This window comes from Heliangelus exortis, chromosome 2, assembly GCF_036169615.1.
Source record: "Heliangelus exortis chromosome 2, bHelExo1.hap1, whole genome shotgun sequence".
Lineage (NCBI taxonomy): Eukaryota > Metazoa > Chordata > Aves > Apodiformes > Trochilidae > Heliangelus > Heliangelus exortis.
Window position 1 is genome coordinate 103655749 of NC_092423.1, and position 24673 is coordinate 103680421.

The following is a 24673-nucleotide window of genomic DNA, read 5'->3' on the forward strand; positions in this document are numbered from 1 at the left end:
ACATTTGCTACCTCAAAGGCCGCTTGCCTTGATTAGACATTATCCCTGTTGATCCCCACCTTCTTCAGAGCTGAATTCCTGGCTTTCATCTTGGTGCTGGCCGACTCATTGCTTCAGATGTGCTTCAGATGCTGATCTGCCTTCACTTTCAGCAAGCAGTGTTAGCATCATGGCACCCATTCCTTGGCCTTGGCTGAGGGCCCCCCAGCCAGAGCACATCATAGGAGATCTCAGGCTCAATGATTGTGGTGAACAGATGCACAACTTAAAATAGATCAGAGCAGAAGCACTGGACCTGCAGAGTCAGGGGAGCAGCCTGTGCCTCAGAGGTCCTTACGAGCAGTGCCTGGAGTGACATGCTCTGTTCCACTCCAGGGCCTCAGTCTGGATGCTAAACCAAACGTATTCATAGCAGGGTTAGTCTTTTTTTCTAAGGTTCCTACTCATAACCTTAAGTACCTGCTTGTGCCCTGAACGGAGCACAGACTGAGCTGTGGTGTTCTCTTGAAGCACACGTGAAATTCTTTGCTATTTGGTGCTATTTCATTTCTTGTGCTCTCTCCCTCCTTTCAAGCTTGCATGAATCAGAGTAGTTTAGAGATGCCAGCATTAAGTAAGCGATTTTGATTCTTTCCTAAGTGGAAGAAACCATGCTTCTCACTGTGTCTCCATAAAGTCCTTAATTTTTCCTTTGTTCAGCTGGAAAACTGAAAACACTGTATGCAGTATCTGCATATAGCAATGCTGAGGCAATGCTTTTAAAGCAATGCTGAGGCAAAACAAAAAAAAAAGTCAGTCCAATAAAAGCCTTGGGCCTGCCAGCCTTGACTGGGAAATAGCACAGGCTGAAAACAAGAGATGCAGAAAACAATGTGTTATTTCTTGCAATCCAACACATGCATCATTTTCAGACTCCAGACTCAGCAAGTGTTCGTCTGGATTTTTGCCTGAGTTAATTTGTCCAGCAATTTCAGATCTGGCTCCCTTGGATTCTGTGGGTGAACACATTGCAGTGTACAAAGACAGAGGCTATGATTCATGTGAGGTTCTGGGGTCTGCTGACTGCATGGGAATTTGCCCACTTATCTGTACCAAGCCATCTGCTCCTCTTCCCTCTAGTAGCATGTAGGCCCTGTTAAACAGAATCCCAGTAAATAAGTGGGGATCAGACTCGGGCCCAAGTCTCCCACTCCTGTTTCAGGCAATGAATCACACTTCCCATTGCCATTCTGCAGCTGTCTGGAGGACTGTGTGAGGAGAGAGACTTCATCTCCAAGAACCAGAGATAACATGAGAACTCCGTCAGTTCTAATGGGTTCATGATCAGCTGTGTACTGACCTGAACATACCTCTTTACTAGTTAATATTGTGCAAAAACTTGACAGTCATTGTCTGTCTAGTGTCAAAGCATAGAGCAAACTATCCTTTCCTGCTGAGAAACTACTTTGCTGGGGGTGTGGAAGGGAGATGACAATTTATGTCTCCTCTGCTATGCCAGCTCAGCTGGGGAAGCCCTTACTCGCTGTGATGTCTCTGTATCTGTCATTCAGAAGTTGCCAGAATAATGGTAACTTCTGAAATCTGTTTTCTAGTGGTTAATTATTCATTCCCAAACTGATTGGCAGTACTGTAGTGAGTGCTATGTGCTGCCTGCCTCCAAAGAGCTACAGCAGCTCCCTCCTACAAGCCTACCAGCAGCAGGGTGCTGGTTATCTTCTGTGCCAGGTAATGTGTAAGCCACACATAGGTCTTTATGGATGTCGTTTTCCCCATCCTGAAGTTCTTCCTGTTCTAACTAACATATGTTTACAGCAGATATATGCCACTCATATCACAAGCCACAGCATGGTGCTGAATATGTAGTCGTTTGTTTCCATCTGCAGTGAGGATTTTTTGTAGGTGCCAAAGTGGACCTGCTGTTCCCTCTCTGCTTTTACCTCCCCTGTGGTGAACAGGAGAGCCTGCCCTTGGCATAGCCAGTTTAAATACAGTTGGATCACCATTTGTATGACTCCTCCCCAGCAGAATTTCTTGCTCTGCAGCTTCTCAGGAGACAATTTAAAATGTCATGTTGCTCTCCAGTGCCAAAATGCAAATGATGCTTGGCAGTGGTGTGGTACTTTTCTCAAGGCTGTTCTTAGGGTCTGTTAGCCATCCATAAATAAACCCACAATGCTACAGAGCAAATTCTGCCCTGTAAAGGGCAGATGAATGGAGCACTGGATGTGATGCACTCTAGGATATAACATGGCATGCTTAGAGATACTCCTGTTCATTTCTGCCCACCTGTATTCTTGCACCTATATTTCTACTGTCCAAAATCTGTACTGTTAGATCCAGTAGGCACAGACCTGTTATTTGTGATCATAGAGCCATAATGTAAATACAGATGTGCAGAATAACCTTGTTCAAATCAATTTGTTGTACATTCTTTGCAAAGAGTAATATTTAAAAAAGAACAATAGAAAAACATACATGTGAAATAACGTTGGCTTAAATAAATCACTGCTGCCAGACTTTCTGTTTCACTGTTTGGTTGATTCCTCCCTGTTCCTTCGACCCTTAACCTAACTGGTATCTCTCTGGCCCTTCCCTTGTCCCTCCAGACAACTTCATTCAACTGTGCTGTTTACATAATAGGATGCAAAATAAAACCTAAGAGCTAATTACTCTAAGCAGTCCCTCTAAGGATTCCAAAGGACAGAAAAGGTTCAGAGAGTTCAGTAAGAAGTATGACTGAGCTTCTGACATGCACTTATTTGCCACACTGGCTCAGGAGGGAGCTGGCACTTTACCTACCTTCAGGGGCAGCTTGGGCACAGCGCTCACCAGAGAAAATAATATAGTGAAATTTAAGTCAGATGCCTAATACACTGCTTTAAGTTTCTGAGGAGAAAAATGCCACTCCAGATGAAAAGTTAAATGTGACACTGATCACGAAGGCTGTCATTCCATCTTCTTGATTTATTTTTCACGCTTACAAAATAAAAGGGCTTGACTTGGTTATGTTACATATTTCCTGAAGGCTTGTTTAAATTAGTTATGGTGAGAGAAGTGTAATGTAATGAAGAAAACATTTGCTTTCATTAGTATGATGCAATACAAGAACTGCATTCCAGAACTAAACTACAGATATCTCGGCTGCCAAGCTCTATGAACTTTAAACAGCAACATTAAGAGAAGGATTGAAAATGGATTGCTTCTTCCTAATAATGGATTGAGATCAAAGGGCACACTTCCACAATATATTCAGAAACAATTGATGTGAAGTAAAAAGTGTACCAAAAAAATACATGAGTAGAAATATTCAGGTCGTAAGAAGCAACAGAGACAGCATCTGCACTTTTTAAAGAAAGTCTGTTTAGGTTCATGCTGTGTAATGACAAAGCAGACTTGGTTTTAATCTCTGTTATATGAAGAGAGATGTGACTGGCTGGTATTTAAAAACAAAGGAATTCTGGCACAGCTTTCTCCCTAGTGAATTTTCTAGGCCTATTTCCCAATTGTCAGAAACTATAGTTATCTACAAAAGAGATGGAAGGTAGCTTAAAGGCTGGTAGATATTACTGAGAGACATGAAGCATGAAATAACCAGTCCTCAAAGTCAATAAATGACTGGAGTCTGGATGAGAAGAAATGTTGTGGCTTTGAATTCATCATAGAGTTGTGAGTGGAAACTGCCTCTGTTTTGCACTGGTTTTCCTGTGTCCACACATTTTTAAGTCAAAAAAAACAAGCCAGTTGCCAGAATAAAGTCACTTCACAGAGTAACACCAGCCCTTTATGTTTGCTAACATGAAACAGCCTGCAAAAGTGTCAAGATAAATGAACTCCAGTAACTGAGGGCAGCAGACATAACTTTTAGGCTGCTAATTAGGGTGCCCTGTCTCCTGCCAGCAAAACTTCTCCCATTGAGGGTGCAGCGCACAAACAAAAAAACCAACATTTTTAGCTGAAAATCAACATTGTCCTGGTGGCCCTTTCTAATGTAAACTTGTCATCAAAAGAAAAATGGTTTGCAACGGACAGCATCAACTCTGTGGACTAGGAATAAATGTATGCCTAACCACCCCTGTATTTTCATGGAAAAAAGCTGGTTAGGATCAAAGTTTAAGAGAGGATGGACAATCTTTACATAAGACTCTAACACTTCTTGTTTCAGGTTCCTCATGGTGTTCTACCTCACCCCTTTCTACAATGCAAGATTTCTAAGGCAATCTAGCAATAGTTTTGATACTTAATCTTACACAAGAGACCACTCCTATGATTCACTGTTCACCAAGAATTGTGTTTCTTTTAAAAAACAGCTCGAAAAGAGAAGACCTCTACTACAGCTCTTCTCTAGGGGACTAAACATTTTGGCTAGTCAAGCTATACAATCCTAGAAATGTCAAGACTGTAGGAGCCTTCTTGAGAACATCTTGTCCAACCCCTCCACTCAAGCTGGATTACCCCGAGCAGGTTGCCCAGAACTGTATCCAATCAGGTTTTGAGTACCTCCATACATGGAGACTCTACAACCTCTTTATACCAGTATTTGACAATCCTCAAAGTAAAAAGGTATTTACTTATGTTTAGATTGAATTCCATGGGATCAAAGTCAAAGGTTGGTTCTTGAAAGCTGGAGGTCAGATTCTAAAATGAAGAGACAAAGGGATGAAGCACAAGCTTTAACCTAGTTAAAAAAGGTCCCAGACTCAGTGGTAATAGGCTGAAAAAGGTTAATGAATCCTCCAGAGATAGAGTCACACTGTCTGATTTACTGCTGTTATAACTTGTGCTAACTAGCTAGCTTACTCCTGGTGCAGTTAATTACTTCACTTTAGAAGAGAAACTACAAATTAAGCTAGAGCTAAACACAGGTGAATTGATTGTTCCCTCTTTAAGACAGCTAATGACACAAGCACAGCAGATCACCGCCTTGTAGTACCATGGGGAAAGTCATTACTGGGGTTGTAAGACCAAGAAAAAATTAACTTCAGACTCACTAGCAAGATTTGGTATCTGGACACAAATTATAGGGTCAATGCCCCATCCATTCTCATTTCAAGGACATTATATGCTGTAACAGAAACAGCAACTGGCCAATTTCAAGGAAAAAAAATCCCACAGAGGCTGGTAAATACAGAGGACTAAATCTGGCTCAGAAAGTGTGCAAATCATTGAAGGTGGATGCAGTATTTGGAAGGTGTACTGCTTTGTTTGCCCAGCTCTTAATTTTTTTAAGCCTCTGTTTTGGAATAGGTAGCTTGACTATTCCATAGTCACCATTTTTTCCTTTTTGTAAGGTGGCTGGTACTATTTCATATTGTTCCTGCATAGCATGGATGCTTGTTCAAGAGGTAAAGAAACCAGACTGTCTTTTTCTAGTGCACTCTATTGGAGTGTCACTATTCTCTTCATGTCACATTTGTCTCAAGTCTGAACTGTAGATGGTAATGTAAATGTACGTGTTTCTGTATGTGTTTGTACATCCATGTGCAGATAAACAGTAACACAACACCAAATCTCTTTCCAATTCCTTAGTTTTTTTGTTCTAATCTGTTTGCCTACTCACTTGGGTTTTGTGATTCATTCTACAAGAATCTCACTTGACATGACTGCAGAAGAAAATGTGCCTGAAATAAATGTAATATATGAACTCTGTACTTAAAGGTATAAGGTGTTCACTGCTGAGGACTGTCCACTCAACCAGCTGTTCATTATAGTGGTTTTCCTCTATGTAAACTTTTATTCTACCTCTTTTCTTAGATACTATAACCAATACACAGACCACCAGAAAAATTTTATCTCATTAAGACAGCAGCAGGGTTTTGATCTTCAGAACAAAAGCAGAGAATGTTCATAACAATTACGTCTTTGCCAGAAAACAGGAAGGAAGGCTGAAAACTCTTTTTTCCTTTATCTGCTTCATCTTCTTGATAGATTCTTAATTTCAACATGCCTCCTTCTAGGAGTTCATCTTGTCTGTATCTCTTCCCTTATGCTAGAACTTGGCTGACATGCTAACTTACATGTTTTTCTTACTTTTGGTTTTCTGACACTGGATGTGGCACTGAGATCATGAGCATCAGCAGCTGAGGATTTCTAAGTAATCTGAAACATAAGCAATTTCCAGACATTCTTTGCAGGGACTGAATTGAAAAATGGCAATAAAAAAATAATTGTTTTCATATCCATCTTCGTGAAGTCTGAATGTCTACAATCCAGGCATCCATAATCTGAGTTCCTTATTAAAGACCCTCTTGGTACTTGATGAATAAAAATGGGTGCTTCTGAGAGGGCAACATATCTGATATCTTCCTTACAGTGAAATAACTCACACCCTAGATGTGCACATTTCTTTTGATTCCAAAGAGTCCACTAATGACTACTGATTGCCAACCCATGTGCTTCTGCATTCTGTACCAACAGATTTCTCCATCATCAGTTGTTTTATATGTCTTACACTGTATGTAAATTTCAAGACTGATCCATCCCTGGAGCTTTCGATAAATACAGGGGGTTTTTTATATACAAGCAACATTTAAATACACCTCCACACACAGGTCTGAGTTCATTCTCAGACCTATGTAGTTTTTCTTGATGATTGCATATACAAGTAAATACATTGTTAAAGGCCTCAGACTTACCATGACCTGGGGAGAAAACATCATCCACAGAGTTTAGACATAGCACTGGAATTCCTACTGACTTCAGCTTGCGGCAGGGGCTGGCATCTTCATAGTAATCCTCAATTGTACGGTAGCCAAACATGACTGAAGTGAACTGCTTATCAAATTCTCTAACAGTTCTAGCCTGAAGTACAGAATTCAAATATGTCACCATTTGGAAAACAGCATCCAGCTAAAGCAGAAGCAACATTTTCACATACCTTCATCACAAGATCCATATCAAATAATTTCTCCAACATTTGTCGATGCCTAAAAAGAGAGAAAAAATTGGAGGGATTATTTATTTGCTGTATAAAAAGATGTGCAAGTCCTGTGCTTTATAGATACACTTATAGAAATAACTAATAATAAATAAATGTCCTAACAAGGACATGCTTAGTTTTAATTTTCTGTCATCTTAAAAATCAAATTCCCTGCCTGGAATCCCAGAGCAGAAGAATTGTTGATTCATATGCAAGCACAGCCAGCAACATAGGAAAAATCTGCACAAGCCATACAGAAGATGCCAAAGCATTTAAGAGAATTAAATATTTGGGAATGCAAATTACACCATAGTTTTGCAAAGCAACGTATGAACTAGTTCCTTCCACCCTGCTGCAGTCAAGGCTAACTTGGAAGAGTTAGTATATATAAATATATATTTGAAATAAATATCTGCATGTGTAAAAATTAAAAATCCATTAACTTCATCCATAAATAGAGAAGTACATTGGTCTTGTACCAAGGAGAGGAACTCATCCTTTTGGTTTCAAAATTTACTGAAGACACACAGAAGAACTGTATGAAGTGTTACAGCATTTAAAAAAATTAGTTTTGCCAATATTATTATACCTGCTGTAGATCTCATGCTAACATCCTTCCATCTTGCTAAATAGTTTAGAAGGCAACTCACCTGCTGATAGAGGATTGTAGACAAGTAGTCAAGTAATAGTTGAAAAGAAGCCAGTTTAGTGGCTTCTCCAGAGATTCTACAGATTCAAAAACATTCCAACCCGCAGAGAAAATTGCAGCTGCCATTAAAGGAGTGTCTCTGCCAGTTTTGCCCAGGTAATTTAAAAGAAGCATGCTATAAACAGAAATGAAAAACAGAAACATGTATACTATCAAACTGTTTGCTTCAATTTAAAGCAAATACAACAATCAGCCACCTTCTTGTTTGTTTTTCAGTAGTTTCTGTTACCAGCCCTACGCCTAATACTTCTAAAAGGTACTCAATGTAATCAACATATGACTCATGAAATTTGCTGTCAGAGAGCAACTGAATGCCCTGTGTAGGATGTGGGTAGGAGTGCATTTAGAAACAGATAGATACCTACTGTTCTTGTATCACAGAAAGAGAGGAAAAGGTCAAATAAAAGTATCTTGCTCATGGCACAGATATTCTCAAGTTGTTAGCAAGTGTTATTGTTTTACAAGCTCTTGGTCTTTCAGCTCTGATAAATCTGATCAATGTGCCTGATAAATGCCCCTGTCCCTGGCACACCTGCCTCACCATAAAGCAGTTTTTTGAGTTGAAGGTAATGCCTTTACCCCACCTCCCATATCTGAGAGAACACAGCTGGTTTTTAACACAAAATACGTAAGGAATGAAGTGTTGAGTAAAAAAATAAAACTAGTGGAATAAAAATATGAGCCAAATAAATGGCTTAAGTCTTGCCTTTCTGATCGATTGCAACTTAGTCTCTATTGCTGATGTGTAGCCCAGCTGAAAAAAGGGGAGAGTTCACCAGTTCCTGAGCCTTCAAATACAGAAAACATAAAACAGCAGTAAAAAAGTAAAAGGAAAATATTAACAGAAAAGCTTACTTACTTTACTGCCTGATGCCCCAAAGTTTACAATCAGCACTTTAATGCCAAGCCCTTAACTCAAAAAATTACAAGTTCTACAACTTAGTATTTCTCCCTGGACCACCAACATGCTGTCCCTTGGCTGTCATAGAGACATTAGCTCTGTGCATCACCTGTGGCACATATACAGGAGTTAAATAGCCTGTGTTCCCCCTCACTCACAGAAAAGGAAGGAACTGTGAGTCACCAGCCTACATCCTGTAAGAACACCAAGCCATAAAAGGTTAAAAAAGTAATTGCACTAATGGAAGAAGCCATTTCTCTAAATGAATTCACAGAAGACACATGGCAGAGGGGAGGTTTAGGAATTTTTATGTTAGAAAACAAAGTCACTTTTCAAAATAATACATAACGAATAACAGTAGAACAAGTGGGCTTTAATTTATACTTAAACCTTTGAGAAGTGAGTGTTTATATTTCTTCTTAGTTGGGAAAAGGTGTCCTATATAGATAAAATGGCTATCAGAAAATTTTGAAAAAGGATAGATAGTAAAAACTGTTGTAAGATTAAGAAAAGTGATGTTTTTCACAATATGACCCCAGTGAAATCTCTACTCCTGATTAATTTTAAACATGCAAGTGCTCCAATTAATTATGAAGCATGGAAATATTCTCCATGTGGATGATTAGGGACTTTTCCAGTTTTCTGTAAAATTCAGCCTATGCTTTCTCTTTTAAAAAGTCTTGGAGGAGGAAGGTAGAACATCTTGCTTAAAAACCACCCAGTGGTGGTGATGAAGCAAAATCCAGGAACAAAAAACAGATCCCCTGTGCCATAGTAGACAGACTTTTACAGTATTTAGCATACTATAACTAGGTTAAGCCAAGGACAGAAATGACACTAATGGCCAAACTAGTCGTTTGCAACAGCAGCAGTTTCTCCTGAATCTTCAGCCCTGAAAAACTGGTGCTTCATCTACTACACCCTGGCTTAGTTGTAGCATAATGGTGCACCACTCACAAAGCTACCCACAAAAAACTACTGTGCTTTAAATCTGTATTTCATCATTGACACAGGCTTCTTCTGCAGATGTTTCTTTGGCTTTCAACATTTCCAGCAAAACATGGTTTTGCAATACATCATGTTATTTCATGTTTTGCATGCAAAAAAGTATGAGCTGGGGAAAGAGAGGATGCCAAATGAGATAAGAGCCAACAGGCTTGCTAACCTTGTGAAGAAGAGTTTTCAACCAGGTTTGTCAAGGGGTGGAGCACAAAGCCTGAAGAGAAGTGAAGGGCTGGAAGGCCCTGATGAAATATCCACAGGACAGCATAGTGAGGGAGGCTCTCATACTTCCCTGAAAAAGCAGCATGACTGTGGCCCATCTTTTGTGCCAGCACACACATAAACATACAGCACAGGAAAAAACAGGAGGAACAAGCTTGTTGGATCACAGAGACCTGGAGGACTTACTTACATTTGCTATGATGGATGCAAATAGACCCTTCATGAAAGATTGGCCTTGAAGGCAAGCAGGAGGGTTTGCAACTTAGAGGAAGATGTGCTTAAGTGCTCAGAACTTTTTCTGGGTGCAGATGCAAAGCCAATTCAGAGTTAATAGGTCAAAATCAGGTAGCAAGATAAGAAACGAGATATTGTGGTGCATGTCTGCTATGGACCTGTGATCAAGAGGAGGAATTAAGAGTCCAAGTCTTTAGACAGCTGTAAGAAGCTCTATAATCACTGGACACAGGGAGCTGTAGCCACCTCAACATCAGCTGCAACAACAACACAGCAATGAACAAGCAGGTAAGATTTCTGGAGAGTATCAAGGACAACCTTTTGATACACAGTCCATGACCCAAACATCAGCAATATTCTGTGAATCTGCTACTCACACATACAGAAAAACCCATCAGGTAAGGAAAGGTGCAAAACAGTCTTGGCTGCTGAGATTATCTGATGGGGGATTTTTAAGATCAGAAGTCAGTGGGGAAGGTAAGCAGCAGAATTACAATACTGGACTTAAAGAGAGCTGGGCTTAGTTGGTCAGATATTTGTGTGGCAGGGCCCCATGTGAGATGGCTCTGATGGGAAAAGAGGTCTAGAAGAACTGCTTGACCTTAAGGATCACTGAACTGATCACTGAGCTGCCTGGGAGAAAGAGTCACTGCCTAAGCACACAGGGATCCCGTTGGGAAAACTGAAGTTCAGCTGAAGTTGGAACAAGCAAGGGGGATGCAGGACAACAAGAAAAAAAGGCTTCTGCAACAAGAAAGGCTTCTGTAAGTATGTCGGCACAAAGACTCAGTACAAACAACATCCACTCCTTTCCCCTCATCAGTGGAGCCAGTCATCTCATCACAGAAGGCAATCAGATTGCTCAGGCATGCTTTTCCCTTGGTGAATCCACTCACCTTGGAAATGGCTTCCAAAGGATCTTCCCAAAGAACTGAGGTTGGGCTGACTAGCTTTTATTCTCTTCTGGGGCCACTATTCAACAGAGCAGGGAATACAGAAAAGATTTGTAAAAGCCTGAGGCTACCTCTCTTTACTGCTAAGGTCTGTCCTCAGGCCTCCCACGTTCCTTTGTCTAGAGGCAGACTGTGGGAGAGTGAAGTAGTTACTACTCATGGCAGAGAAAGATTGAGTTAGGGCCCAGTTATGCAAACTGGACACAGACATGTCAATAGGACCAGGTGAAGCACACCAATGCTCCAGATGGAGGGAGCCAGTGTCATTATGACATTGCTCTCTATGACAACTGTGGGATATCCCTGAAAAGAAACCAAAATCAATCATCTATGAGAATGGCAAAGAGGAGGAAAAACAAGATGGTCAGCCTGATATTAGGAGTGTTCCTCAGGGGTTGATACTGGGACCCATGCTATGTAATGTCTTCATTAATTGGATTATGAGATGCAACACACCCTTAACTAGCTTGTAGGTCAAATTGTGGGGAGTGGCTGGTGAAACGGAAGACAGGGCTGCCATTCTGAGGGACCTCAACAGGAGAAATGGGCTGCCAGAAGCCTCATGAAGTTCAACAAAGGCAAACATGAAGTCCTACACCTAGGACAGAATGATGACTGGATAGAGAACAGCTGAAAAAAACCTGGGCAAACAGAACATGACTGAACAATCCACTCTTGGAGCAATGAATACAAACAGCAACATGCTGTGTTTTGTAAGAGCAAAACAAGCAGGCCTAGGGAAATAATTATTTCCATGTGTTTGGCACTTAGGACTTTGTACCTGGAGTACAATATTGGACCTTCCAGCAAGATAGATACTGGCAAATAGGAGAGATTCATGTCTTCATCCTGAAGACACTGTGAAAACCCCAGCAAACCCCAGTATTTATCCCAAGCTCCTACAAGTTATTGGTAGATCAGTATCAATATACAGGGATTTATCTTTCCACCTTCCATAAAACTTATCAGAAAGAAGGGAAGTCTCAGAAAATGACTGCTGTGTCTGCAGTATTTCTAATGGAAGTTCCCCTCTCCTACAATTTTCCTCAAAGAGGCTGTCTGAATATTTCTCCTCAATCCTAGCAGTGACTTTTTCAAGCAACTGTGCTATCATTGTCTGTTCTAGCTGTGCTTTCTGGAGAGAAGCCAGGACACAGCAAGTCTTAACACTACATGCTGTACCAACCCATACTGGTTTCAACAACAATATTACTTCTTGCTTCTGAGGCAGACAGAGCAAATACCCACATTTCTTCCAGTTTAACCTACCCACACATTGCAGAACCTAACAGAGTGAAGATAAAACTTGGAATTTCCAGAGGTTGCTAAGAAACATGGTATGTTAGCTCCAATTTTTATCCCTCTGTCCAAAGACAGCCTCCATAGCTTCCAAAGACTGTGCTGCCCACCTGTTTGGCTGTCAATCTGTCTGTCAGTCTTTCCTGTCTTTCTCCACCCCCTTCAACTTTTGAATGTTGGTGAATTTTGACCTTTCCTGACACAGAGCTAAAAGATACGAAGTTTTCCTAAAAGTCCTCTGAGTACTGCCTGTTGGAGACAGACCCAAGTTAGTTGCAGTTCAGTAAGAAATGCAAGTTTTGCAGAATAATAAGTTACCATCAGGCCACAACAGTCTTACTTCACAATCCAAGTTAAGCTAAAACTTGTGTTAAGGAATACCTTACCCTCCCATAGAAACACCAGCTGCCATGAAAGGAGCCGAGGGGTGCAGGCTGTGTACGTGATGAATAACAGTCTCTAAATCCTCTGTGTTAGCTGCACAGTAAGTCCTTGGTGTCTGTAAGGAGTCAGAGGGAAAAATGTCATCATCATCATACTTCGTATTGTCCTTTAAGGACAAAGCAAACTGAACAGTGGACATTTACATAACAGTATAAATTTAGCATTTATGGTGAAACTGCGCTAAATTACAAATATAAACCCAGAGTGTGTCAGGAGGATGTGGAGGAAGGAGTTACATTTTTTACCATAACAAAATAAGACAGGTGGAAAGTATCTTCAGCATCTGCAACCACCCGGTCATGAGATGAAATATGAATACAAAGCAATGAGCTAAACTAAACAGAACTAGATCAGCATGGATATTTTTAAAACACCCTGAGTAAAGAGAAACATATCCTAAAGGCTGCAATTTACAGAAAAGACAGTTATAATGACAATTTTACCATCTTCACCCACATTCAAACGCATAAGAAAATACTAGATTTCAAGTTTTTTCAGCCAGCATTTAAAAAGTAGCCAGTACTTAAACTCTACACAAAATACAAGCAAATAAGTAGATAAATAAATTCACCAGTTCTGTTCACCTAATCTACTAAAGCATTTTATTAACTAAAGCAATAAAACATATATTATCCCTCGTGTGTCTGCCATCACTATCTCTTCAAATCTTGAAGTGAGACTTGGAATGACTTCCCCTGTCATCACTAAGATCCAGGTAACTACTTCCTTGCTTTTGAAAAATAAGCAGAGCTTTTAAGCCTCACCTGTACAGACAAGTGCTGCAGCCCATCACCTGGAGCAGCATCAGGGAGCTAAGTCCTCTTAGGTATAACAAGAATCAAAGTAAAGTAAGCTTTTTCCTATTGGTGTTCTTTAGATTTCTTCTACAACAAAAGGGAACTTTGGGCTATAGAGTTGCTACTAACACGTTAGTGAACTTGATTCTACTGTCAAGGCCAGGTTGGATGAGGCTTTGAGCAACCTGGTCTAGGGGATGGTGTCCCTGCCTGTGCCAGGAGATTTGAACTGGATGATCTTTAAGGTCCCTTCCAACCCAAACCATTCTATGCTTGTATGATTCCATGAGAGGTGGTCTACCAACATTTGGTATAAACATTAAAACTAAATATAAAATACTTAATTATGAGTTAATTGAACTTGTTGCCTGAAGCAACAATGTATTTTAAGGTTGTTTTTTTTAATTGCTTTCAGTTAAACATCCTGGATATTTGTGGGGAATTTTAACAAGTTTAATTAGATGAAATTAATTACTTAAAATACATTTAACAAGAACATTCATATGTTGAAGTCAAAGATTTTTTAAAAAGAGGAAAGAAAAGTTAAATCTGGGTAATTGAAGATGGTTTTGATTTCCATTTATGTTGCATTTCCAGTTCTCAACCACATGAATCATTCTTCACTGTTTTATACCCTATTAATTACAAACAGTGTGAATGTGTTTTACTTTAATTAAATTGTCAAGTCTGCAAAGAAAAACAAATTATTTTTGGTATCTAGGGTCTAATATATTCTAAGAAAAAGTGTTTTGTTTAAGAGTTCATAAAACTAGAGAAAGATCTTGCATTTTGAGTTCAGGTAATTTCTGACACTTTAATGTTTATGTACTGTTATTCCTTAACAATAATTCACAGTAATTTTTAATACCAAACAAGAACAGCATTTTATAACAGATTATTAACATAATTATGGTGTAAAATTGAATCTATAGTTAAAGAGACTAGAATAAGAAGTACTTGTATGACTGATTTCTACTGCAGTGCTCAACTATGCTTCAAACTCATTAACTAGGGATTTTATATTAAAATATAGAAAACCCTGTCCAGAAAATGTAATAATTTCAGCTGGATTGCTTCACAGTAAGATCGAATAAAGCTTAAAGATGTAAATCCGATTACAGTAAAATACACACAATGTATCCAAACAAGAGATCTTTTATCTTAACAATTCAGAAATTCATCAATAAGGACTTTGTGTGTCACAAAACTTCTTTGTTGATCCATCTCCAAAAGTATGTAGAAAACTACTCTTAACATGGCAATATTTGCATTGAAATGCTTTATCTGATTATGAGAAAACACTCTGAGCTTTTTAAATTCTGAAACCAGGGGATTAAAAAATGCAAAACAATACCAAGTATTATGCACATTAATTCCAGCTGCAGAACTACCAACAAAGCACATACGAAGAAACAAAGCTTATTCAGCAATATTTCATCATGCCTTGACCCTAGCTGCAGAAAATGTTTAGCTTCAAGACTTTGTCATTTAGGGAATTGCCAGTTATTTCTAAGCAAATATGATATTTCTGTCCCAAAGACAAAAAAGGTCTTTTGTGTCTGAATTTGTGTTGTAATTGCTGAGAAAAATACCAGAACACATTTAACTTTTAGGATATGGCTGTCCATACAAATAATTCATTAATTCAGTAACACATAATACAGATCCATTTTAATGGGCAAAACTTTTTAACAATACTAAAATAAATTTTTAACTCATATTGGCAACTGGGAAAGTAATTACCACTGGTTATATTTGGATTTGCATGCTGAAAGTGGAAGAAAATTATACTGATTGAACAGAATTTCTTGGATATGTGCATTTTAGATGCTCTAGTATCTCTGGAAAGAGAAGTGTTTAGGATTGTTCATTTTAAAGTGACACATGCTAATAATTTAAATTATTTCCTAAAATGAAATGTTCACAAAAAACTGTGTGTTGACCAATTGGTGTCTTTGAGTTTTAAAATAAGAAATTAATATTGGCACAATTGACCTACCAAATGACTAGATTCCCTTCTCTGCATTTTCAACATATGCTGTGAGTTTATATCATTTAAATCCAGCTGTACAAGTAAACACAAATTATTCCATGTATCCTGCTTATGCATGAGATGTTTATTTTTAAAGTCATCCTTACCAAAAGATCCTCACCAGCAATCCCCCGATTGTTAAAAACCACGCATCTAAAAATTGAGAAAGCAAAGTCAATTATACACATTGTTCATTTCACTAAAAAAGATAAAACACAAAACTTAAAACCTTATAAAGACAAATGAGCCAGTTCTTTCAATAACTTCAGCACATAAATACAGTCCTACAGATCCTAAAGTCTGACCTGTGTACAAAATGGAGTCTGCATTTGCTCTGAGATTTTCCAGCAGAGGTCAGATTGCAGGAGGAGAGCCCCAGGGTTTACCTGAAGATGGTGAAGATGGTACCTGGATCTTGTTCTGCCTGCACTCTGAGCTGGCCCAATATGAGCCATAAGTTCTGCCTAGGCAGGGCTAAGCCTAAAGCAGAGATCTGAAACAGAATGTCAAGGATCCACATATTGACATCCTCCGAAGCTATGTAATCATATTAAATAGCAAGAAATGAGCCAAATCAAATTTATAATGATAGTGCATCTAAGTTGAAGGTTCTTGGAGATGGGATTTTCATTTCCATTCTCTCTGGTGGGAGTCTCAGAGTTTTCTAGAAGTATTACCTTGATTTAAGGATCTATGCTTCCTTAATAAATCTTTTTTAACTTCTCTTCTACCATCTCACTGTAATAATTTTGTTAACTAACAAATACACATTTTACATGGATTAAAGGCATGAAAAATTACTTATTTTGGTATTTTTCTCAAACATTGATGTTCAATAAAAAATCATAGTATTATGTTTGTAATCTGATCTAAGGCTCTCATTTTTCATGCTATACCTTCTTAGTTGATCAAATGCAGACACTTGTCAGGAAAAAAAAAAACTAATGGAAAGATGTTGATTTGAGGGCTCTCCTTCTCCAACATTTTTTACTGGTAAGTTTAAAAATTATCTTAAAAGTACCATTAAAGTGTTACTTTACTTTCATAGTTTAGTAAAGCAGTTACCAAACCTCCAAACAGAAGAGAGAGCCAGACAGGTAGATAAAAGCCCATATATACATATTTGAACAACTTACTATGGTCAGTACCTGAACCCAAGCTGCAAAGACAATATGTAATATTCCAAATAGAGATTCTGGAACAATGACAATTTATTTTAATGCACAGCAGCAGTATGATTACATAAAGGAATCTACTCATCAACTAATCCACTTATTTTACCCAGCTCTGACCAGAAGCCGTAATAAGAAAAGTACATTAAGCATCGACAATTAAGAGGTGACAAACTTTTTTATTTACCACGAGCAGTAAGAGTAAGCTAGCTCCCCTCTCTGCACTCATGAACTTGAGGCTGCTGAATCAAGCAATTTTGTCATTCAGAAGCAGACCTCCCCTGAGGCCTGCTGCCAGCAACCCATCCACATGAGTCTTCTTGGAGCTGAATACAAACCCTGACTCTAGAAAGTGTAAAGATAATATGAAAACTGATATAATTTAAGAAGCAGCACCAAAGGCCTATGCAGACTTAGCTTGCTTTCACTGCAATCTCTGGGGCATGTCTGAATGTACTGGCTCTTACATAATTCTATTATTATTACTAATAATACTTTCTCATATAAAGTAATATCTTTGGATCTCATTTGCTTTAGGAAGGCACCTTATAGACACTTATATTTGATCTTACTAGAAGAAGCGAAATACTAGCAATTAAATACAACAGCACCTATATCCCAGAGTTTCACTTTGATGGATCATATGAAGAATGTAGGATTCTTTGCTCGTTCCTGTCAGGCCAGGCAATAACAGGACAGTGGGTCTTGTGCTGGCATCCGGATAATATAAGCTGTCGTTATTATCAAACCAATCCAACGAAATCTGTCCTCCATCTGCTGTTTTAATGAGTTCACTGAAAGGCACATTTCAAGAGAACACTGATTAGATTTAAAAATACAACACATATTATCATGAGTGCTTACAGTGTACAAATTGCCACGTAATAATTCTGCATTTTTCATTATGTTTCCATACTCAAAGTGCCACCTAACTAGATATGTTTGCATATTTACCATTTAGACACAGCCACACCTTCAGCTGATGTGAGTTAGCACAGTCAGTTTCTGCAGTAATTCACCCCTTACAGTAAATGAAGAGCTGCCCTTTCTTGAGTTGCTACTCAAGAAGCTTGTACTGGAAGCTTGTAACAAATGTGATTTTTGACATTGCCTTTTATTTTATATAGTCTTGCCTACTGAAGATTTCCCTTGGATCTTCTGAGAATCTTTTGATAGCGCACTGGGCAATGTGTTAAACATTTATCACATTTTTTTCTCTTTACCCAAAGCAGGAGCATAAATAATGGATGGCACTTTGTTATGTTTTAAACCTCCAGCACAGACACACACTACTATATCTTTCACCCTGTATCTCCACAAGCTTTGCTAGAATGCACTCTTAAACTATATATCTTAAGAATGCAACAAATGTGATAATACCCCAAAAAGTGAAGGATGCATTAGACCATGAAAATAAGGTTTCAGACTTTTTTAGAAACATATAGCATCTTCCCTCTTCTCTGGCAATGAAGACGGTGTGCAAGAGAACTGGTATATAGGCACTACCAAAATACAAGCATACCTTGCATTTTATTTTTCATTTGAAAGTCTTGATAGCACTTACTCCAGATTTTAAAGCTCGTCAGCCTTGCTGGACTCATTAGCTCAATTTTGCCCTTTTCAGTAATGGGAAGTAGATGCAATGCTGGTATGTACTGCCAACACAATCTCAAATGGTACAAAATAAGCATTGCCCCATGGAACTATGTTTCTTCCCTCACAAACCTTGAAAGAGAGTATGCAAGAAAAAAAAAAAGTGGACATGGCCATACCACTGAAATGTTTCCTAGTTACTAAAACTAAGGGAAGCTGCTAAATGCTAAATCTATTCTACCATGCAAACAGAGCTGAAACAACTTGTGCTGCATCCAGGTTCCGGCGCATAAAAGTACTTCTCCTTAGGTCCTGTGCCAAATGCCTCAATTGCCAGACTAAGTCTCATTTCTGTGTGAGAAAGATCAGCTGAGCACAAACAATAAATATAAGTTTTTTTCACCCACTTAGAATATAGGCATCAAAGAAAACAACGAAACTCCCAGAAGTTTTATGTATTTGAAACAAGGCTGAATGTGGCCATGCTATGGTTAAGGTAAAATATAGGTAAAAAATGTTGATTAAATGGACAGCTGCAGTGACTGGATGGCCTTTGCAAAATGATGGCCCTCAAACACCAGAATATTTAATACACCAAGTGACTGTGCTGCATTCCAGAAAGACCTCAACAGACAGGAGAACTGGGCTGACAGGAACTTCATTAAATTCAATGAGGAGAAGTGCAAAGTCCTGCACCTGAGAAGGAACAAGCCCATGCACCAATACAGGCTGGGGACCGACCATCTGGAAAGCAGCTTGGCAGTAAAGAATGTGGGGGTCTTGGTTGACACCACGTTGAACATGAACCAGCAACACCTCCTTGCAAGGACAGAAGGCCAACAACCTCCTGAGCTTCATTAGGAGGGCCAAGGGAGGTGATTTTTCCCTTCTACTCAGTATTGGTGAGACCACACCTGGAGTACTGGGTCCAGTTCTGAGCTCCACAGTACAAGGGAGACATGGAAATACTGGATAGAGCCCAGCACAGATGATGTGCACAGAATAATGGACTGGAACATCTCCCCTATGGGAACAGGGTGAGAGAGCTGTGACTGCTCAGACTGGAAAAAAGAAAGCTTGGGGATCTTATCAGTTAATATAAATACCTGATAGGAGGGTGCAAAGGGGAAGGACACAGGCTTTTTCAGTAGCACACAGTGAAAGGAACAAAAGCAATGGACACAAACTGAAGCACAGAAGGTTCCCTCTGCATGTCAAGAAACACTTTTCACAACAAGGGTGATTGGGCATTGGCACATGTTGCTCAGGGAGGTTGTGGGGTTGCCATCCTAAGGGATATTCAAAAGCTGTCTGCACATGGCCTGGAGCAACTGGCTCTAGGTGGCCCTGCATGAGCAAAGGGGTTGGACCAAGTAACTTCCAGAGGTCTTTTCTGACCTCAACCACTGTGTGATCCTGGGAACATACAATCACATCAGTTCCCATGTTCTCACCAATATTTCAGTGCTCCAAAACTCTCTGAATCAAAATATGGCGATTTGGGAACCCTGACCTTTTAAATCTACTGTACATTGAATTCAGGATCGAGATAGTTCCAAGCTTAGGATGGAGTTGTAAAGGCATAAAACAGAAAAAATGGGCACACGCTTGAGCAATGATGCTGTGACAGTCAGAACACGGTACCTGCTGGCTACCAAATCATTCACTTTCAAGAAGAAAGGCACTTACTTCCTGTACTGTACTTGGGGTCTGGAGGTGATGAAAGGACGCAGGAGCGTCTGCACCCGACCTTCCCAGCACCAAATTGTGGGATAGTAAGTTTCTGTCACAACAGGGCAATGTTCCTCGAGGAAGCGGCAGAAACGATCATTGCTGGCCACCAGACGGGGTTTCTAGGGAGAGAGAACACAGTCAGGCACAGGCACTCATATAGAACAATATAACAATTAAAGAAATGAAACCTTGTTTGAATCCTCTTCCAGTAAGCATATTTTTTTTCATATAAATATTTGCAATGCTTTTTCATTTCACAGGAAACCAAAACCAGACGAAATGACAAAAATGCCCAACTGAAAAGTGAAACCCACTAAATATTAATGATTTTTTACCTAGTCCTAAAAACATGCTGTTCCATCTCTACTTTGACCGGCATCCTACCTTTCACTGAGGAATCAAAACCACACTATCACACATTTGAGGAGAAAGATTTTACTGAATCAATTTTCTTGCAGCACACAGAAATGACTCTTAACCCATGTACTTTGTGCACCTGCAGTACCTATTTTAACCTGGCAGGACACTCCTCCCATCTCATACTGTGGTACACAACTGCATTGGTTACTCATCTCTATTAACACTTTGCATACCGAGATTTTTCTTACAGCTTCCATGTGTTTTCTTACAGCTATAACAATTAATAGGGACATCCCTGTATACCAAAAATCTCACATTTCAGCATACTGAAAATTTCCCACATTTCTTATACTTCTCTTTCCCACCGACTCCCCAACATGCAAGCATTAACAGGAGAGTAATAGGTGCTTTGAAGAAAACTGTTTACGTATACATAGCAGCAGCGGTACGTCCTCCAGACCCTACAGTTTTCTTCTCTCAACAAAGTCAAGTACCCTCTTCTGGATGAAGAGGAAGGCTGTGTTCCCAGCAGTTCTGTGAAGGACTGTGGCAACACCCATGCCTTCAACAGTCATGATCTTTTCAATATGCGTATTTTCAGTTGATTAAGCAATCAGCGAGGTGCTCTCACCATGGGGGCACTTTAGATCAGGTCAGGCTCACTGCATCCAACTGATTTGGGAATGCGTAATTTATCTGTGGAACCACTGCTCATGAGAAAATACAAGGCTGTCTTTGCCTCCCTGTCGTCCCCCCCCCCTTCAAACACTGTGACAGCAGCTCCAAAGCTATTGAAGATGGGACCGCAGTCGGACAGAAGGGCAGAAAACTACTTTATTACTTGTCCTGTGAGTAAACCAAAGAAGTCGGGTTTTTGTCGTCGAGGGAAGGCTCCTAACCTCCCTTTCCAACCAGTCACCCACCGCCAAGCTCTCTCCCTCCAGGACAACGGGGACACCTCGAAGAGAGAGCCCCTTCCCCTCCCAGGCCGGGCACGACCAGACGGGCGCTCCCCTCAGGCCAGGCGCCCCCAAAGGCGACCGGCGATGCCTCCCCGGAGGAAACATCTCCGCGGCTCACGGGGGCACAACAGCCCCGGGCAGCGGGGCGGGGAAGGGGGGGCGGGCTGAGCGGCCCGGCCCAGCGGCGGAGAAGGGCCTGTGCGGGGGCGAGCGGGGTTTCGGCCAGCCGGGAGCAGCACTTCCAGAGGAAGGACGGAGGGACGGAGGGACAGAGAGTGTGAGGACGAAGTGGGCACAGCTCCCTGCCCACCCGCCTCCCCGCCCGGCCATTTCAGGTGCCGCCGCTCCGCTCGCTGGAAGGGCGCTGGCTGCCTCCCCTAAAGGGGGTGGGTGGAGGTGACCTTCGCGGGACGGTCCCCTCCAGGACTGTGCCCCCTTAGCCGGGACACCTACGGATCCCGTCCTCCAGCCCCGCCGCCCTCCCGCTCACCTTGGCGATGCTGCTGAGGTAGTAGCAGGCGTAGGCGACGCCGAAACCCAGCATCAGGGACAAACCCACGCCGGAGCCGAACAGCCCCACGCGGACCTGGCTCTCCAGGTAGAGGGAGAGCTCCCGGGTCAGCACCTGCCAGTCCATCGCACACGCCGGGCGGCAAGGCAGGGCAAGGCAAGGCAGGGCAGGGTAGGGTAGCGCAGCGCTGCACAGCGCACCCCGGCTGCCGCGGCCGAGCCCCCCCCCCCCCCGGCTCGGAGGGAGGAGGAGGAGAGGGCGGAGCTGCCGCTGCCCGCGGACCGCTCCACGCTAGAGCGCCGCTGGCGGCATCCCCGCACCGCCCCCGGACCGCCCCCGCAGGCCTCGGCATCCCGGCCGGGGGCGGAGAGGGAAAGGCCGGGGACGGCTCGGAGGGGCTCGGAGCGGTTTGTGGGCTGCGGGCGGGTCGGCTTCATCTCGCAAACGGGCCCCGGCGGCCGCAGCCGAGCCCGCAGGAGAGGAAGTCCTGAGAGAAGTGGCGGGGCTGCGAGTCCCCGGGCTGCGAGGAACAGATAGCTCGGTCCTCACGGCTGATGCCCTCCTGGGGAGCCCTCGGTGTCACTCCATCCCTGCGCTTTCCCCTCAGGCAGGACGCGTGGAGCCAGGAGAGGGACCCGTCCGCAGCCCGTGGGGAACAGCTGATGCGGGCGTATGGAAACTCGGTCACTCCTGGACAGGCAGCGTGTCCCCTTCCCAAATACCATTATTTGTACTGGACACAAGTTCTGTATCGCGGAAGAGGGGGCAGCGGGGCTTCCAGATAGATGCAGCAGTGGTTAATAGCAATATCTGTCTAAATCTTTTAAGTGAGACTGAAGTGTCCATATCTTTTCCACATCTCGCTTCTGTTACAAGGCATTAGCGCTGCTTAGGGAGGAGGAGATGTATACTCTTAATTCCCAAAGGAAACCCTGCCTGCTCCCTTTTCATATGAGTGGACTGTCACACGGAGGCTCTCATGGGTTTGCTCACTGGTACTTCCCAGTATCTGCGTCCCGTCCTTGGCAAAGTCCTAGGAGAGCAGCTGCTAACTCAAAGATCTGGGAGCTTAGTATCTGCTATTTGAGATGTGTGCAAGAACCACGGGATACAAAAATACTTTCATTTGCCTTATTTAATGCCTAAGCTCTGTGACCTGGCAAGAGAAGAGACTTTGATTGATGACTTCTTACTTTATCTATGTTTTCTAGCTATAGCTAAATTTTAAAATCTAATTTAATTGGGAACCGTAGTCAAAAGAAGAACAATAAGAGCAGAAAATGAGATGTGGCCTATTTCAGTTGCTTCTACTTACTGAGTCAGATCTTAGTGGAGAGATGCTGCTCTGACATAAAGCATCTGGGCCCAACTTTTTCATGGCTTAACTGAGAAATACTGACAGGGACTTAAGCTTATGAACCATGTTCATAAAATGTGATCAAACGCTGCTTTGGTGCAGCAATGGATTCTTGTCCTGCTTTGAAAACTATCATGAAAACCCATTATAGTATCTAAAGACTTTGCAATCAGGTGGTTGTTTCTGATTGCATTGCTAATTTGGATATGGGATTTGGAAATGTCCAGCATTTTTTACCATTCAGTCTGACAAGCAGAAACCTTCTACTTGTCACCTCTTTTTTCTTCCCAAGTAAAAGCAGGTTGTAAAATTTTAACTTTTCATTAGAGTCAGAATTATAAATGCATGCAAATTAATTAATTGATATTATTTTAAGAGAGGTAAGCTAATAAGAGTGTATTGCAAAGTTCTGAAGAAGTTTAAAATTCAGTCAGCTGTCCAAAGTTTACAGAGATGAGGGCAGATCTACTGCAGCTTTTGGAAAGAGTATGGGAATGGATAAGCACAGGCTATGAAGGATCTGGGGTTTGTTTCTTTTCCCTGCAGCTGGTAGAGAAAAAGGAAACTGAATGGGTGGAAAACCTATTGTCATCAACCCTGCACTTCCTCTACAGTTCATGGGAAGAGGTGATGCCCAGTGAGAACAGTGATGCCCAGATTTTGGTCCTGACTTGCTGAGAATGTATGTTGTACACCCGAGATAAAAGGATTTATCATGGAGGAACACTCCAGGGTGAGCAGCTGGAGTAGATAGCTCGGTTCTGACAACATGTAGGCTTCATCAACAATGTGAACTTAGGAACCTTCAGAGAAACTAATTTGCCTGAGATGAGGACTCAGGATGCAAGATCCTCAGACTTTAGGATGTAAAGGAACCTGCTGCTTCTGAAGAAGGAAATTGGTTGCTGCTGGCAGCACTCTTCTCCTGCATTCAAGTCCTGCACCCATTAAAGTGAAAGATCCCTGAGATGCCCAAAACTTAAAGAAAAAACACAGTCTGTATCCATGGGACTGGAAGACTATAAATGCATATTACGGAATCATGGAATGGTTTGGATTGGAAGGGACCCTACAGACCACCCAGCTCAAGCTTCCCTGCATGGGCAGGGACACCTTCCACTTGACAAGGTTGTTCAAAGTCCTGTCCAGCTTGGCCTTGAACACTTCGAGGGATGGGGCATTGACAGCTTTTCTGAGCAACCCATTCTAGTGTCTCACCACCCTCATAATAAAGAATTTCTCTGTAATATCTCATCTAAATCTCCTCTCCCCTTTAAACTGAAAGTTTAAAGCCATAACTTCCATGCCCTTATAACACATCCCTTCCCAGCTTCCTTGTAGCCCCCTTTGGGTACTGGAAGGCCTCTATAAGGTCTCTTTGTCTTCAGCAGGCTGAATAATCCCAACTCACTCAGCCCGTCTCCATTGGAGAGGTGTTCCAGCCCTCTGATCATCTCTTTGGCCCTCTGGACTTG

General features: G+C 41.5%; 1 protein-coding gene across 3 annotated transcripts in view; it reads right to left on the reverse strand.

Annotated features, from left to right (window-relative positions):
* Positions 1-22128, reverse strand: part of ABHD3 (abhydrolase domain containing 3, phospholipase) — a 30369-nt gene extending 8241 nt beyond the window's left edge. The window contains exons 1-8 of one of the 3 annotated variants that reach the window (XM_071737295.1): positions 21821-22099; positions 19964-20127; positions 17293-17475; positions 15617-15662; positions 12623-12735; positions 7567-7740; positions 6875-6923; positions 6633-6798 (exon numbers count right to left, since the gene is read on the reverse strand). In XM_071737295.1, the coding sequence (XP_071593396.1) occupies positions 6633-6798; positions 6875-6923; positions 7567-7740; positions 12623-12735; positions 15617-15662; positions 17293-17475; positions 19964-20127; positions 21821-21967 (1042 nt within the window). In that variant the 5' untranslated portion in view covers positions 21968-22099. Of the gene's footprint in view, positions 1-6632; positions 6799-6874; positions 6924-7566; positions 7741-12622; positions 12736-15616; positions 15663-17292; positions 17476-19963; positions 20128-21820 lie in introns of all 3 variants that reach the window. The other 2 variants (XM_071737294.1, XM_071737296.1) reach the window with 2 other exon arrangements.
* Between the last annotated feature and the right edge of the window lie 2545 nt (positions 22129-24673).